The 17,190-nt window shown below is 42.5% G+C and overlaps 1 protein-coding gene across 3 annotated transcripts in view; it reads right to left on the bottom strand.

Annotated features, from left to right (window-relative positions):
* DIPK1A (divergent protein kinase domain 1A) overlaps positions 1-17,190 on the bottom strand; it is a 253,970-nt gene that overhangs the window by 42,231 nt on the left and 194,549 nt on the right. For all 3 annotated transcript variants that reach the window (XM_082265810.1, XM_082265811.1, XM_082265812.1), the window contains one exon: positions 6,083-6,217. In XM_082265810.1, the coding sequence (XP_082121936.1) occupies positions 6,083-6,217 (135 nt within the window). The remainder of the gene's footprint in view (positions 1-6,082; positions 6,218-17,190) is intronic.

The raw sequence follows: 17,190 nt of genomic DNA, 5'->3' as shown, positions 1-17,190 counted from the left end.
TGCGATATATTTGTGCAGTGTGTACAGCAAGTAGGCTCAATCCGTAGTCAACATATAATTCTTAAGTCAATGCTACAGATAGGTACGATCTCTGCACACCAAACACTTGCCATATTTGCACAAGATTATTTTTTCTTCGTGCGCCCAAGGTCTTTCACAATCCTTGAAAGAGCCCTGTAACATAGTCCGCATTTAACTTTTTCTAGCTAAAATCAATGGCAGAGAGGAGTCAAGGACTTCTACATGGTATGTGGAGTAACCCCACGTCTCCTTGTGGTTCCTGACACTTAACAGATATTGCCGGCAGGCTGTTAGGGCTCAGGGCTGTATTCTCAGAGGATTATTATGCCCTACCTAGAGAAGAGAAGAGTGGTTGCTTCAGGTGCGAATGGAAAGGGATTTGGAAAAGCTTGCGGTTGGCATGAGTGCCTGACTGCCTATTTACTTTTCGGTGCATGACTGAGCTTTCAGAAGGATCTCTGGCTTCCCTACGGCCTTTAAGCTACTATAATTATACAAACAAACCGTAAGGGGCAAGCACCTAGTGCATAACCAAAAACATTTAAGCGATAAAGACTGCTGCAAATGGATATTCACAAAAAGAAACTTATAAAAGCCAATGAACCACAAGATGCCATACAGTGCTGGATGCACGTACTCCAATTTCACCCCACTGTGGTGTCAAGCTGATGCATTTCAAGGGCTGAAACCCCTTCCTCAGAGCTTAGGCTGATTTGCACATTATAAACACATGTGCTTAAATAAAGACACGCATGCATGGCCTCGCAAATCAGCCTAAGCTCTGCCCCCAAAATGTGTCAGCTTGACACCACAGTTAGGTGCAATTGGAGTAAGCACATCCAGCACTCTATGGCATCTTGTGATTCATTGGCTTTTACATGTTGCATTTTTGTGAGTATCCATTTTTAGTAGTCTTTATCGCTTCAATAAACGTTTTTGGTAATGCACTAGATGCGTGCACCTTCCTGTTTGTTTTTGTAGTTTCGCTTTGGAATACCCTGCCTGAGGCCCCTTTCACCTGGGGCGGATCCTTTTGATGGACTCCGCTTTCTCATCGGGGATAGCTCAGTTGATCCCCACTGAGCAGGCAGATGACATGTCCGTCTCTGTTCACTGTGCAGAGACAGACCTGTCAGAGTCCGGCTCTCCTCTATGGGGAGATCAGATGAAAACGGACATCCTGTCCTTTTTCATCCGATCCGACCTGCTGGATGGATGGAGGATGTATAGCCATCCGCCTGTTTTCAGCAGATCTTGTCAGATCGGATGCCAGGAGGGTGTCAGTGGAAATCCGCCTTCCTAAAAGAGGAGAATGGGTGGCCCGATACGGTCTGCCTAAAAAACAGACAGGAGGACCCGATCAGCCCAATCATGTGAAAGGGGCCAGAGGTGGGCTGCATCCGCCAAGCATCTGCATTTGTCCTTTATTTCCATCCAACTATGGAGGACCTCATAGTGTTGGAGGTGACGGTTTTCTGATGTACTATACTTATACTACTCAACGGACACCAATGATTGGTGTTAACACTGGTTCAGGGTTATTTCCTGCTAGGTGGTATTGTGCTGGCTTTTCTTGTGGTGATATTGTGCTGGCTGGGTGTTATGGTGTTGGGGGTCATTGCTTGCCCTGACACTTTCTGGGAGTATTCATTTCTGGCTTTAGCATTTGCTAGGGATTACCACTGCTAGTCCTAATAGATGCTTGGATTATTTCTGAAGTTGATCATTGTTGGCCCTGACACATACTGGGGGCTATCACTTCTGGAAAAGGGGGCATGCTATATGCAATACACCATAAATCAACACCCACTTAAGAGATCACATACAATATTTGGTTATGCCCACAAGACAGTGGCCATAATTTTACGCTATATCCCTTCATAGCTTTGCAACTATGTCTTATTTTTTAGGTCTACTATTAATTGATTTTTACACTTTCTCACCAGCAATTATATACTTCTCATTACTGCACTCTGTAAACTACAATGTGCTTCAGATTGTGTTCTTATTACATAGTGAACGTTTCTTTAAAAAAAAACAAATTGCATCATTCATTTTCTGACTAAGCAGTTTTCATTATGTTGTGTTCAATTTTATTGCAACAAGGGATTCAGGGTCTGAGACTTGGAGCCCTCACTTATCTGCCCAGCACAGCACCCCCCCCCCCCCCACCAAAAAAAAATTCCTCCTGACAGCAGGTCTACAAATTTGTGCAGCCACCAATAATACAGTACTGGAGTCCATCCTGTACACTTAAGGGATAGTGTACCTAATGGTTTACAACCATCCAATTGGAATGCCTTTTAAGGCACCCTGGACTACAATGAATGTGGCGCAGTCAAAATGGAAGAATCAAAATCACATGATTATTGTAATATTACTGCAAGTTCCATTTCTTCATGCTAATTTGGAAGACAAACAGTTAACTTATTATCACCCAACAGACCTAGTTTACTTAACATCTAGTTGCAGCAGGCCAGTGTTTTGGGACACCACTATACAGCTTCAAACTAGCTAATCTGATTATTGGATTATCTGGGGACCTTGAATTTGTCACCTGTTTATATTTGGATGTATACGATTCTAAATAGCATAAATGTTTTAAAGTGGTAGTAAAGTCAGCATTGTTCAAACCTGCTGATAGGCATGCTTTTTATAACAGATGAGACCCTAGAGGTCTTTCCTGTGAAACATGTCCCCGTCCCCCCGTCAGCGGGTAATGTGTGCCACAGCAATGTGCAGGAGCCACATCACATCGACCCAGTCAATCAAGTGGCCGGAGATGCGAAGCCTGGAATGAAGACCGGGTGAAGATGGAAGCGCCGGGGTCCAGCACCATGCTGGAGAGCTCCCTTTGTAGGCAAGTCTTTCATAATGTTCTAGTATGGGGTGCACATTAGTACATTATGACTTAAACCTGCAGGGGGGGGGGGGGGGCGCATTATTTTATATTGTGAAGAGACTTCACTACTGCTGTAAGACAGCCTTAGTAGTTAATTGTAAAGGTAGTTTAGTAGTATATGTGGGATGAACCAACAATCTACATATTGTTTTCAAAAGTTAACATATTGCTTTTCAGATAAATTTCATGCACAATATCCTCCAGTCAACAGTTGTTACAAATCAAACCAAACTTTGTAAAAGATATAAAAGGACAGCTGTAGTGCACATTTACAGGAGGTTTTGCATGATCTGAGGCCACTGCTTATGACAATGTACAGTAGAAAGTGGTATTATTGAGTCGACTTCTTTACAGTGCATTCGGAAAGTACTCACAGCGCTTCACTATTTCCACATTTTGTTATGTTACAGCCTTATTCCAAAATGGATTAAATTCATGATTTTCCTCAAAATCCTACAAACAATTCCCCATAATGACAACATTAAAGAAGTGTTTTGAAATCTTTGCAAATTTTTTATTTTTTTTTTAAATCAGAAAAAAGTTTTATTGAGAGAAACACACATCGCCACAATAACCATCAAAACAATATACTGGTACCATAACAAAGAAAGGAATCACCATCCCCACATAAAGCATTGGTCTTAACAAGTGCAACAGATACCTGTTCAATTTAATTAGCACATCGCCAAAAATACCATACATGTTAAGAAGTCTCCCCTGCCCACCCCAGATGCGTTAAGCAACCAATCTACGGCAAGCCCAACCGAAATGCATGTATTTAAGATAATTTGCAAATTTATTAAAAATAAAAAAATCATATGCACATAAGTATTCCCAGGCTTTGCTTAATACTTTGTTGAAGCACCTTTGGCACCAATTACAGCCTAAATATTTTTAAGTATGATGCTACAAGCTTGGCACACCTATTTTGGGCAGTTTCTGCCATTCTTCTTTGCGGGACCTCAAGCTCCATCAGGTTGGATGAAGAGTGTCGCTGCACAGCCATTTTTAGATTTCTACAAAGATGTTCAATCAGGTTCAAGTCTGATCTCTGGCTGGGCCACTCAAGGACATTCACAGAGTTGTCCCGTAGCCCCTTCTTTGTTATCTTGACTGTGTGCTTAGGGTAGTGGTCCTAAGATGAACCTTCGCCCCAGCCTGAGGTCCAGAGCAAGTTTTCATCAAGGATATCTCTGTACAGTACTACATTCATCTTTCCCTTGATCCTGACTAGTCTCCCAGTTCCTGCCATTGAAAAACATCCCAACAGCATGATGCTGCCACCACCATGCTTCACTGTAGGGATGGTATTGACGAGCTGATGAGCAGTGCCTGGTTTCCCCCAGACATGGCGCTTGCCATTCAGGCCAAAGACTTCAATCTTTCAGAGAATTTTGTTTCTCATGGTCTGGGAATCTTTCACGTGCCTTTTGGCAAATCCAGTTGGGCTGTCATGCAGCTTTTACTGAGAAATGGCTTCCATTTGACCACTCTACCATACAGGTCTGATTGGTGGAGTGCTGCAGAGATGGTTGTTCTTCTGGAAGGTTCTCATCTCTTCATCTCTCCACAGAGAAATGTTGGAGCTCTGTCAGAGTGACCATCGGGTTCTTGGTCACCTCCCCGACTAAGGACCTTCTCCCCGAATCACTCAGTTTGGACGGACGGCCCACTCTAGGAAGAGTCCTGGTGGTTCTAAAATTCTTCCATTTACAGATGAAGGTCACTGTGCTCATTGGGGCCTGTAATGCTGCAGAAATGTTTCTGTACCCGTCCCCAGTTCTGTGCCTCGATACAATCCTGTCTTGTCTACAGACAATTCCTTGCACTTCATGGCTTGGTTTGTGCTCTGGCATGCACTTTTAACTGTACGACTTTATACAGGACAAGTGTCTGCCTTTCCAAATCATGTCCAATCAACTGAATTTACCACAGGTGGAGTCCAATAAAGCTGTAGAGACATCTCAAGGATGTTCAGTGGGAACAGGATGCACCTGAGCTCAATTGTGAATGTCATGGCAAAGGCTGTGAATACTTATGTACCTGTGTTTTTTTTTTAAAATAAATGTGCAAATATTTCAAATAAAAAAACTTTTCACGTTGTCAATATGGGGAATTGTTTGTAGAGTTTTGAGGAAAATAATGAATTTATTCCATTTTGGAATAAAGCTGTAACATAACAAAATATGGAGAAAGTGAAGTGCTGTGAATACTTTCCGGATGCACTGTATACTTGGTGCAAGGATCTTAAGAAAGTTAAAGCCATTCCAAAAATATATACCTTGCAGGAGCAACAATGCACATACATCTGCAGTTTCCAAGACCATTCAATTTAGCTTCATGCAAATCCATTGATGGAGGCCAAGAAACCCATTTAATCTGCATATAACAGAACAGCCATTTAAAAAATAAAGGTTGCCAGTTAAGGCGGCCATAAATGGATTAGAATTAGTCTGGTTCAGCAGGGACCAGACAAATTTTAAACAACGTATGGACAGGCTTGTTGTACACAAGTTGAGCTATCGACTGACCTGTGTACAACCAGCCGGTAGCAACATTTTCTATCAATCATTGCCACCGGTGCTGATCGGTGTATTCTGACAGTGGGGAAATCTCTCTACTGTCTAAATACAATAGCCCAGCAGGAAGGATTCCACCATCCACATCGGGTAATTTTCTTTCGTTCAACCCATTGGATTAAAAAAAAAAAAAAAAACTGCAATCTATGCCTGAGGCAGTGATACAATGGAACGGATGTAGAGGTAAAAAAAGAGAAGTTGCAGCCAGACATGACGAACCTTGGCACCCCAGATGTTTTGGAACTTAATTTCCCATAATGCTCAACTACACTGCAGAGTACATGAGCATCATAGGAAATGTAGTTCCAAAAACATCTGGGGTGCCAAGGTTTGCCATCACTGCTCTAGTCTATGTAGAGGTACAAGTGACAAAGTGACCATGCAGTAGTGTTCAAGTAAAAGGGAAACTGCTCTAAGGAAAAGAGAAAAAAAAAAAAGGTACCATAGTGTACGCCACAAAGATTAAGAGGGAGTAGGCAATCACATTATACAGACATATGGCTATTAAGCACCATCTTCATTATTCATGTTTGTGATAAAAATATAGTTACCATTATTTCTGTCATTTGAAAATACTTACGATGTTAGCTTTGCACTCATGTCCCCTGCAGAGCTCTGTGTACGAGTTGTAACGTACATATATGACCCAACTGCTTATGAACACCGCCAGCCATGAGAAAAAGAGGTATTTAATCCTCATATATGACAAGCGAGCCTGCAAACGCACAGAGGGGCTTTGGTTACAATAGTTACATCAAAGATACAATATAAATAAAGTAAACACGTTCAAGCAAACCATTTTCAGTATTTTAAACATAGTTACTAACAATTTAAGAAAGAAATATGTGAATACCTTTTTTTTTTTCCTTTTAATAAACGTAAAGACCCGTTCACACTGCCTGCACACTAAACCAGAGTGGTAGTAAACCTTTTTCACCAGTGTTCGCTTAAAAATGAATAGCTGTACTGTATATAAAAAGGATACATTTTATTGTATAATTTGTCCTGTTTAACCACTTTCCCTCTGGAAGATTTACCCCCTTCACGACTGGGCCATTTTTTGCAATACGGCACTGCATTATTTTAACTGACAATTGCGTGGTACTGCAATAATGTACCCCAATAAAACATATGTACACCCCCCCCCCCCCCCCCCACAAATAGAGCTTTCTTTTGGTGGTATTGGATCATCTCTGCAGTTTTTATTTTTTGCTCTATAAACAAAAAAAAAAGACAATTTTGAAAAAAAAAGTACTTTCGTTGGTATTTAAGTATTATCGTCAACCCTTGTATTCTTCTTTCATGCAAATTGAAATAAACAAGTTTGGAATAAAAAAAAAAAAAACAATTATAATATATTATATTTTTTTTTTTTACTTTCTGCTTTAAAAAATATCCAATAAAAAAAAAAAAAAGTCTTCGCCAATTTATGCCAATATGTATTCTGCTACACATTTTGGTATAAAACATCCCAAAAAGCGTATATTTATTGGTTTGCGCAACAGCGTCTACTATGGGATATTTTTTTTAGTAATAAAGGCAGCAATCAGTGACTGCGATATTGCAGCGGACAAATTGGACACTAACTGACACCAATAGAGCGATCAGTGCTAAAAAATATGCATTGTCACTGTACTAATGACACTGGCTAGGAAAGGGTTATTAAGTGCAATCAAAGGGTTAAACGTGCTCCTAGTCAGTGCTTGTGTACTGTGCGGGAAGTGCTTTTACTAAGGGAAGTAATAGATCCATGTCCCTGCTTTGCAGGAACACAGGATCAATGCCTTCCATACTGACAGAACAGTGATCTGCCTTGTTTACATAGGCAGATCGCTTTTCTGCCTGTGTACTGTACAGTCAGTGGGGGGGCTGGCGGACATTGAGTGCGTGGTACCTGCTGGGCTCCAGCTGTGTGTGATCAGCCGCTGGTGACATACATGCGCGGGCCAGACTTGGAGGTGTCAGATCATCCACTAGGTATGTGATCCAGCACAGCGTGCCACTTTGCTGCTGTATATCCAAGTTATACAGTCAGCAACTGGTTAAAATGACAATAAAATTCTCGTACAAAGCATTTAAAGGATAAGTTCAGACAAAATCTAATGCTAAAACTGCTTTGTGTCACATTCTAACCCTAATCTATCTAACCCTGTACAGCAAAAATCACTGTACTTGCCTATTCTGCAGTCGATCCAGTCCGGTCCCCAGCAAGAGAAGCTGTGTGCTTGAGAGGACCGACAGCGGCTGTGAAATGAATGGGAAGTGACGAGACCCATAGACTTACACCTCCACGTTGAAGCCACCGATGACATCTCAGCGTGAGACCAGACCGGATCAGCTGCACAATAGGTAAGTACAGTGATCTTTGCTTTACAGGGTTAGCTAGATTAGGTTTAGAATGTGGCACAGAGCCAGTTTAGCGTTAGTTAGGTTTTGCCTGCACTTATGCGTTAAAGGTTAATCACAAATAAAATAAAGTGTATGCTTGTTTTTTTTAAATTCTGCAGTTTTTTAAATGTAAATTTAAAAAACAAAAAAACAAAAAAAAAAAGTTTAAATATTATTGGTTAATAAAATAGATATATAAAAAAAATCTACAGGAAAATAGTTGAAAGGAGAAAGTGAACAAGGAATGATTGGGGCTGATTACACTAAACTACAGCTGGACAATAGACTAGTAGAAATTTGTTTGAAATTTTCCATTTCAAGAACACCGGATACATTTTATAATCATTAATAGGGTCAAATTTACATTTGTTTTCCACCACAGTAATAAGTAAATTCAAAGGAGCCGGAAAGAAACATTTCCTCAAATTAATTTTTAACAGCGTATGTGGTTTTCATTTTGGAAATTACATTCATTCTAAAACTGAATGTTAAAAGCAAAAAGAATTTTAAAGTTCTTTCGAAAGACGTTGGTCCAGTCATTAAATGTGCAAAGATTATTCATATGAATGTTATTTTGAAATGCTACTTGTGTACAGCCATCTTAAGTGTTAATAAGGGGTTAAACAGAGGTAAATTGAGTTAAAAAAAATTACCTTTTGTTTACTTGTCAGATTGCTTTAAGGCTAAGTTCACATTTGCAAAAAAGAACAATGGCACTAACACAAACCAATTACCATTTAGCAATAACGTGCCTGTGACGGAATCGCGACCCACAATGTGCTTCCGTCAGAATACCACTTTCTTCAGTCTTGAACATAGATACTAGATATTTTAGCCACCCCCATACACAACTAGCCGAGAATAGCTTGTATAAGACCTGGAGCATTTATTGAACAAACTCACACCGAATATCTACCACATTGGGTGAGGTGCCTAATACATTATAAAATATGCAGATGAAAATGTGTACAGAAATACAACATACATATCTAAGAATCAACCAACACAAACAGTATTCTACTTTCCCACTAGCAACTAATAGATGACAGTGATTTTATTAGTTAAGTTAATTAACCAGCAGACTTGCCATCATCATGCTCATGAAATACAATACACATTATTACAACTGCAAACACATCACACCTTATTACAGAGACAATAGCAGGAGACCACCAGTAAAGCTGGATACACACTATACAACTTTTGTTGTTAGATTTCCTTTAGATTTACCTTCAACTAACTTAGTGCATGGGGCCTGCCTGATTGCATACAAATTGAAAGGGTTTAGATCTGACCTCCTATTATATGGTTTTGGTAAACCTAAAGGAAAAAAATCTAAAGACAATTGTATTGTGTGTACGGCCCATTACAGACTGTCCATTTCCTACATTGAAGAACCTGGAATCCACATCCAAGCAACGCCCCGACCATTCAGAAGTCACAGACTTCATGGCAACGGTCTACAACAGTCTTTGAGGCAAAGCTCATACAATGTTATATTATTCTGATACAGTGAAATTAATGTATCAGATTTCTTGAGGGATATTGTGGACAAATATCACTGTCCCATTTAAAGCAATCAAAACCACATTCTAAGTGTCCACCAAGTAGTTGTCCATCATTTTCTCAGCCACCCTGTGCCCCTAATAGACACAGTGTGACTTACACCGAAGATGGGCCTAGGGAGCCGAGAGAGGGATTTCTCAAACTCTCGAAGGTAAGCTGGGTTAAACGCCCCCCCCCCCCCCAACCAAAGTGACTCCCGTCACAGTGCCTTTTTAATGGGTTTAATAAATTAATAAATAAAAACACACCCTTCCAAGTGATTTTTTTTGGGGGGTTGGGGTGTTTTTCCCCACCTTACAGACATTCGATAAACGCTTGTCAAACGTGCTGTAAACACACCACAAGCACACTGTATATTTTACAGGTGCATTTACAGCATGTTACCATAGATTTGAATGGAAGGAGTTGACAAGCTTCAACTCCTAGACATCCAAAAGAGAGAGACCGCACTGTGGTCTATGAATTGTGTGGTTATGAATAAGCGATTTTTATCGTGAAACGCGTCAACCCGACACGTCTGTTCGTGTATTGCACTGTCTGTCTGCTGTCTGTTGGATTTATGGAGAATAAAGGAGTCCTAAGGATTTTTATTTAACATCTTTGAGTGCGGTCTCTCTCTTTTGGATGTCTACATGCTTGGATGGCGGATCTGACCTGCACCGAGTGCTGAACTTGCACCTGAGCGGCTTTCTTTCCTGTTTTTGCAAGCTTCAACTCCTCCCAGGCTCAAAATATAGTTTAATTTTGACGAGGAGCAACGCAAATGCTACATATTTTTCAAACGTGGACAGCTCTGTCCGCTGCCCATATTATCCATCCTAGACTGCTTTGCTATGCATTTGAGGAGCAGCAAAAAGGCCTGTTTCTAGCACCATTGTGAACATGGCCTAACTTATATCATCTACAGATCGAAGCTCATCCCTTTGAGCTGAAGAATAAAAGAGAGTGGATATAAAAATAACAATGTTGGTATAGTAAAGGGCTAAAGGTTCGTTCCTATTAGTGGTTGGGGAGAGGTAAAACACTGCATTTGAGATACATTTTTATCCCTTGCATTTGAGATACATTTTTATCCCCTGCATTTGAGATACATTTTTATCCCCAACTGCTCCACCTTTAGCTGCAGAGGGTGTACATGTGCCACGGGCAGCTGAGCGCAAACCATTCAAGTGAATGGGGCTCATCTTTAAGTACCCAGCGCAACCACCTGGAATGCACTTGGGTATGGAACGCTAATGCAGGTTCAAAGGGTTAAAGCAGGTGGTGAGGAGGCGATACAACCCTCGGGAGTGATCTGAACACGGAATAAACTTCAAGGATTATGTGAATGAGCCCTAAAATCCTGACAGTTTATTTGTATTTCTGTATCCTGCCCTCACTTTCTGCCCTTGGGATGCAACAGGAAGCGAGGGGAATTGCCCTTTTAAAAAGTGGTTACTGGAACAAGTGTCCCTATTGTAACATTTTCTCTTTATTCTTATTCTGGTGACAACTCAATATTTTGAATTTTTCACTTTCTCTCTCACTGACCGTGTTTACCAGGATGAATTAATACAGCAGGGAAGAAACAGGGTTAGTAACCTGGCATAGCATCCTTTCCTCCTCTATAAAAATTTTAAGTATTGACTACACACACCGGCCACTTTATTAGGTACACCTGTGCAATTGCTTGGTAACACAAATTGCTAATCAGCCAATTACATAACGGCAGGTCAATGCATTTAGGCATCTAGACGCTGTGAAGACAACTTGCTGATGTTCAAATCAAGAATCAGAATAGGGAAGAAAGGGGATTTAAAGGGTAACTCCTCTTTCGCAGGGAAAAAAATCAGCAAATAAAGAAAAAATAATATAGTGTATATAATTGCAACACAAATCATATTGTAATTGATTGTTATTAAAAATGACCTTTCCTTTTCAATCTGCAGCTGTTGTAATTTTCTAAAAATGCAATGCAATATGGTTACCTGGAGCTGTTCTGTACACAGAATGTATACTGACCACACCCCAGAAACATAATTTCCTGCTTGTGTGATTGGCTCACCAATTTTCCCAGAAGTTTGCCTATAATACAAGTCAGATTTCTGGTATCCCCTGCAACAAAAATGTCAGTTTTTGGTGGGAGACTCCCAATAGGAACACATCTAAAAAAGGGATGCAGGCCCAGCAGCTTTCCTTTCCTCATTAGAGCCCTGCAGCTGCCACAGCTGATAGATAATTATGAAACTACTCCCACTTGACCCATTCAGCAGAGGCACAGAGGAACAAACAGTGATTTTTTTAGAACAACAAAAGGTAGGAATCTGCAACAAAGTTTGTTAAAATCCTTGTAATGTACAAAGATCACCCAGAGGAAATTGTATTTTTCTCAACAAAAGTGGAGTTACGCTTTAAGTTACGTGGACTGGTTGTTGGTGCCAGACGGGCTGGTCTGAGTATTTCAAAAACGGATCTACTGGGATTTTTACTAAAACCATCTGGTCCATAGGGTTTACAGAGAATGGTCCGAAAAAGAGAAAATATCCAGTGATCAGCAGTTGTGGACGAACATGCCCTGTTGATGTCAGAGGAGAATGGGCAGACTGGTTTGAGATGAAAGATAGGCAACAGTAACTCAAATAACCACTGGTTACAACCAAGGTATGCAGAATACCATCTCTGAAAGCACAACACATCGAACCTTGAAGCAGATGGACTACAACAGCAGAAGACCACACCCGGTGCCACTCCTGTCAGCTTAGAAAAGGATTTGCACAGGCTCACCAAAATTTGACAATAGAAGATTGGAAAAACTTTGCCTGGTCTGAAGAGTCTCGATTTCAGCTGCGTCATTCAGATGGTGGGGTCAGAATTTGTTGCATGGATCCATCCTGCTTTGTATCAATGGTTCAGGTTGGTGGTGTAATGGTGTGGGGGATATTTTCTTGGCACACTTTGGGCCCCTTAGTGCCAATTGAGCATTGTTTAAACGCCACAGCCTACCCGAGTATTGTTGCTGATCATGTCCATTCCTTTAGGACTACAGTGTACCCATCTTCTGATGGCTACTTCCAGCAGGATAATGTACCATGCCACAAAGCATCTCACCACTGGTTTCTTGAACATGACAATGAGGTCACTGTACTCCAATGGCCTCCACAGTCACCAGATCACAATCCAATAGAGCACCTTTGGGATGTGGTGGAACAGGAGACTCACACCATGGATATGTAGCCAAAAAATCTCCAGCAACTGCGTGATGCTATCATGTCATAATGGACCAAAATCTCTGAGCAATGTTTCCAACACCTTGTTGAATCTATGCCATGGAGAATGAAGGCAGTTCTGAAGGCAAAAGGGGTCCAACCCGGTACTAACTAGCAAGGTGTACCTAATAAAGTGACCAGTAAGTGTTTATGTACACTCTTAATTCTACAAGGCAACATGTTATATGCATTAGGGAGCTGATGGCATATTGCAGTGATTAAAGTATTAGGCAATCAGATATTATAACAAAACTTTTCTTTATGTCAAACCACTTAACTCTTGGCTTTGTCAGTGTCTGGGTGCTATGATCCCTGTGTATTGCATGTAAAAAATGGAATCTGCTTGAAAACGGTTGCAGCTGGTCAGGAATGATGAGCGTTATGAAGGAAAGTCTGGAGTGTGTCAGTGTACACAGAAGCAGACACAGTGGAGAAATGTGCTATGTGGAGACAAAGTGAAGTCAGATGTCTCCACTGACGCCAGCTAGCAGGGAGAGGCTGTATAGGACTGAGCCAGCTAGCTACTTGATGAACTGCAGATGACGTCACAAGCAAGATTTTCTAATGAGAACACCAAGTCCAACGAGGGATGGAGAAACTAAGGGTAAGCCAAGAGTTATGTTCTTAAAGCGGAACTATACTGCATCGGAGCACTACAAACCAAAACGGTTATTGAAATCATTTTTATTATTCAAAAAAAAAAAAAAAAAAAACTCACCCATGTCTCTATGCTTTATTGTAGTGAAAAATCACTTTGAAAGACACCCCGTAGCTTTTCTGTCTGTGGCCATCTTGAGTAACGGCAGATGTTTTATGTATCATTTACTTCCTGGAATCTATCTGCCCTTAGCTCAGGCATGCAGGCAGGAGGGTGTGCTTAGTAGAAAACCCCTCCTACCCTCTTGAAGACTCCTGGGATGTATGACACCATTTGCCTAGGCCTGAAACCAGGAAGTAACTGAATAAATGTAACAAAGAAAAGTTTAAAACAAGTAAATGTGATATACTTTCCTACATATCCATTTACTAATGCTAGCAGCATAGAGATTAAAAATAGTCTGTGTTGATTAAGTTTTGCTTTAGAGTAATTCAAAACATTTTCACTGATCCTAAAAAAGGGACATCTAGCAAATATGTGATTGGGAAATGCTGATCTGTAAGTTATAAAAAAGATCTTGCAATGCTAGTGGGTAGGGCTCAATGTGGCTCTATGGAAGGTAATAAGCCCCTGAAATAAACTCCTGTTTCAGGTACAGTATGTATGTGTGGAGCTAATAACTTAGTAAGGGCTCTTTCACACAGGTGGACCGTTCAGATCAGCCTGTCAGTTTTTTTGGCGGATCTTAACGGTCCCCCCATGCATCTCTATGGGGCATCGGATGTCAGCGGAGACATGTCCACTGACATCCGATTCGATCCGATCCGTCAAATCTGGACGGATGGAAACCCTATTGTCCATCTGTCCAGTGGATCGAATGAGAACGGACCGACGGTCCGTTCCCATCCAATTCCCCAATAGAAATGTATGGGGAACTGACAGCTCCGTCTCCGCACACAGAGCGGAGAACAGCTGTCATCCTCCTGCTCAGCGGGGGATCGGTGGATCGATCCCCCGCTGAGATAAATGGAGTCCGTCTGACGGACGGATAGTGTGAAAGAGCCCTTAAGCTTGGTACACACTAAGTCCCCGTTCACACTAAGGCGACCTGTGAGGTGACCTGGTCGCCTCACAGGTCGCCTCCCATAGGGAAGCTGCGGACCCGTTCTAATAGGAGCAACACAAGTCGCTCCGACTTAGAATAAAGGTCCGGAGCTTCTTTGGGGCGACCTGGAGGCGACCGACAGACTTCTCCTCGGAGGTCGCAGTGCGAAGTAGCGTCGCTTGTATGTGAACGGGGCCTAATAGTTTTGGTTTTGGTTCCCCCTAGCGGGCTGAAAGAAAAAAAACAAAAAAAACTGACAGCTCAGGTAGGAGCCGCTGTACTAACAATCCGATGTTAGTACCGCAATCTCTCCTGCCGAGCTATTGTGTTCCGACAGGGGGACGGTCCTTCTGCCAGAACACTCCACTCAACTCAACACTCTCAGCCCTTGGCAGCAGACCTTTTTTGGTCATGACCCTTTAACAAAAGCCAGCCAAACTGGAGGCAATACACACGGGCCAAATATCGGCCGGTTTCAATTGAATTAGCTGATGTCGCCCAACTTTCAGTCTGTGTGTACTAGGCTTTAAACCCTTAAATACACATATAAAAATACATAGGGTAGCCGATTCATATCTGTCAAAGGATGCGTATGTCCAATCATCCATTATATAGAGTTGCACAGTGCCATGTGTCATGTGAGAGGAAACCCACGCAGGTTGTGCTGTGGTTGGGATTTGAACCAACAACCCTAGTGCTGCTAGGTGGAGGCACTAACCACTTTGCTGCCCATTTTAACATCCCTGTCTTTGTGAGATCTAACTGAATTAATGCTGTGTTACTGAGACAGGAAGGAAGGTGAAAATATCTTCAAAGAATATGGAGAAAATGGGGTTTTTATAACCTTACATTTTCTCTATGGGATGGGAGCAGGTTTTAATATTTAAAAAAAAAAAAAAAATTTTATAAGTCAGGATCAGTTGGAGTAGTCCTATTTTACTGTCTGGTGAATGTTAGGCTGAACTTTTGACCTGGGCCAGGTCAGTTTCAAATTTCCCGCCCAGAATCAGTCTGGGCAGATTTTATGTTTTTTCATGTCTTCCCGCTCATGGGAGCAGTATCTCCAGGCAGATCAGCCGACTCCCGCCTGAATCTTCCTGCTTCTGGGGGCTAACCAGCCCCAGCCAGTCTCGATTCAGGGCTATTTAAGGGTGACTGCGGGGCTCCGAGTCACTTCATCACCTCAGGAGCTTCAGGAGCGGTTCTCTCCACAAGTCTGACTACTTCTCTCCGGCTTGAAGATCGTCTGCCTGAGCTCAGCGTTACCCCTGTCTTCAATGAGCCTGCTGTTGCGGAAGATCATCGAGCGTGCCGGTGAAGCTGGGGGCGATGCCTGGCTGAGGCACTGCTTGGACTTACCTGCGTCTGAGGTCCCGGCGGCGGCAGAGGTCGAGCCCGTAGAGCGGCATGGACGGAATCCCTCGGCAGAGCTGAGCGGGCTGGCTACGGAGGTTGATGGACGCCATGAAGAATCGTCACGTCCGGCGGGAAGGGCGGAAGTCGTTGGTACGGCCTCGGACATGCGCAGTACCGGGTCATCGGTCACGGCAAGTACGGAGGCCGGTCCGGCCAAAAGAAGACGGACGCCCCGGAAGAGCTTCCCTTCGCCTTCTCCCCGAGGCAATTCTGAGTCATCGCACCGCAGATCGTCCGGCAAGAAGCAGAATGGAGGGACCGAAGCCAGCACACCAAGGAGCGCGGCAAGGAGACCGAGCGGGAGGTCGGAGGTCAGCATGCCGGGAGCCTCGACAGGAATCCACCATCCCCCTGGGCTCAGGGCTTCGAGGAGGGATCCAGAGTCTGCTGTCAGCGCTGAAGCCACTGCTGCTACCCACAGGGCAACCCTATCGGAGGTCGCCGATCAACAACCTGCCTCTGCGTTGCCTGTCTGGGGTGAGTCATCAACTCCAGCAATGTCAGGAATGTTAGCTGTAATGTCAAGAATGTGTGAAGAATTCAAATCGGTATCTGACCATTTGAAAAGCTTCACTGTTCCTTCTGCTACCAACGTCTGGACAGCCCCATCTAGTGGCGCTTTACCAGAATGTCATCCCATTGAAAATAACCCTTTTTTGATAGCTCAATCGCAGAACCTCCCAGAGACTAGTCTTAGAGAAGCCTTAGTTTGTGAGATTTCACCCTTAGGTTACCACTTATCCGAGGCAGTAAAAGAGAAGATTTGGTCTGGAGTTTATGTGGACATGTTATCTCTTTTACCCTCGGCAAGGGAGTTCGTATCCAAACCTGAGAAAAAGAACGATGAGGAGGAAAGGAGACGCCCTATCACTAAATCGTTTAATAATTGGCTTCAAGCATTTTTAATATTCTCAAGTGTCTTGTGCGAAAAATACCTGAACAAAAGCATGGGTTTATTTCAGCATATCGAGGTGATTTTGGAGGCTTATAAAAATTTCGGTGGGGTAGCATGGTTCAGCTACGATGTCGCTTTTCGACAAAAGCTGGCAGTGCAGCCATCATTGAAATGGGGAGTGAAAGATGTAGGATTGTGGCTGGATTTATTTCTGCCTCAGCGGTCCTTTCCCCCCAAACAGCCTAATACGGTCCAGCAATCAGGAAATCAATCTTTTAGGAAGGGCTTATGCTTCAACTTTAACGAGTCCCAGTGCAAGTGGCCAGGCTCATGTAAGTTTAAGCATGAATGCGCATTTTGCTCGGGCACGCACCCAGTTTTTAAAGTGGAGTTCCACCCTATTTTTATACTTACCTCCATCTTCTCGCTCCGGGTCACCTGAAAAAGAAATGGATAATCGCATATTTTTTTTTTT

The sequence above is a fragment of the Pelophylax lessonae genome, assembly GCF_965119305.1.
Source record: "Pelophylax lessonae genome assembly, chromosome: 8".
NCBI classification, from domain to species: Eukaryota; Metazoa; Chordata; class Amphibia; order Anura; family Ranidae; genus Pelophylax; species Pelophylax lessonae.
The sequence above is the reverse complement of the archived record's forward strand: the minus strand, read 5'-3'. Positions and strand labels throughout refer to the sequence as shown.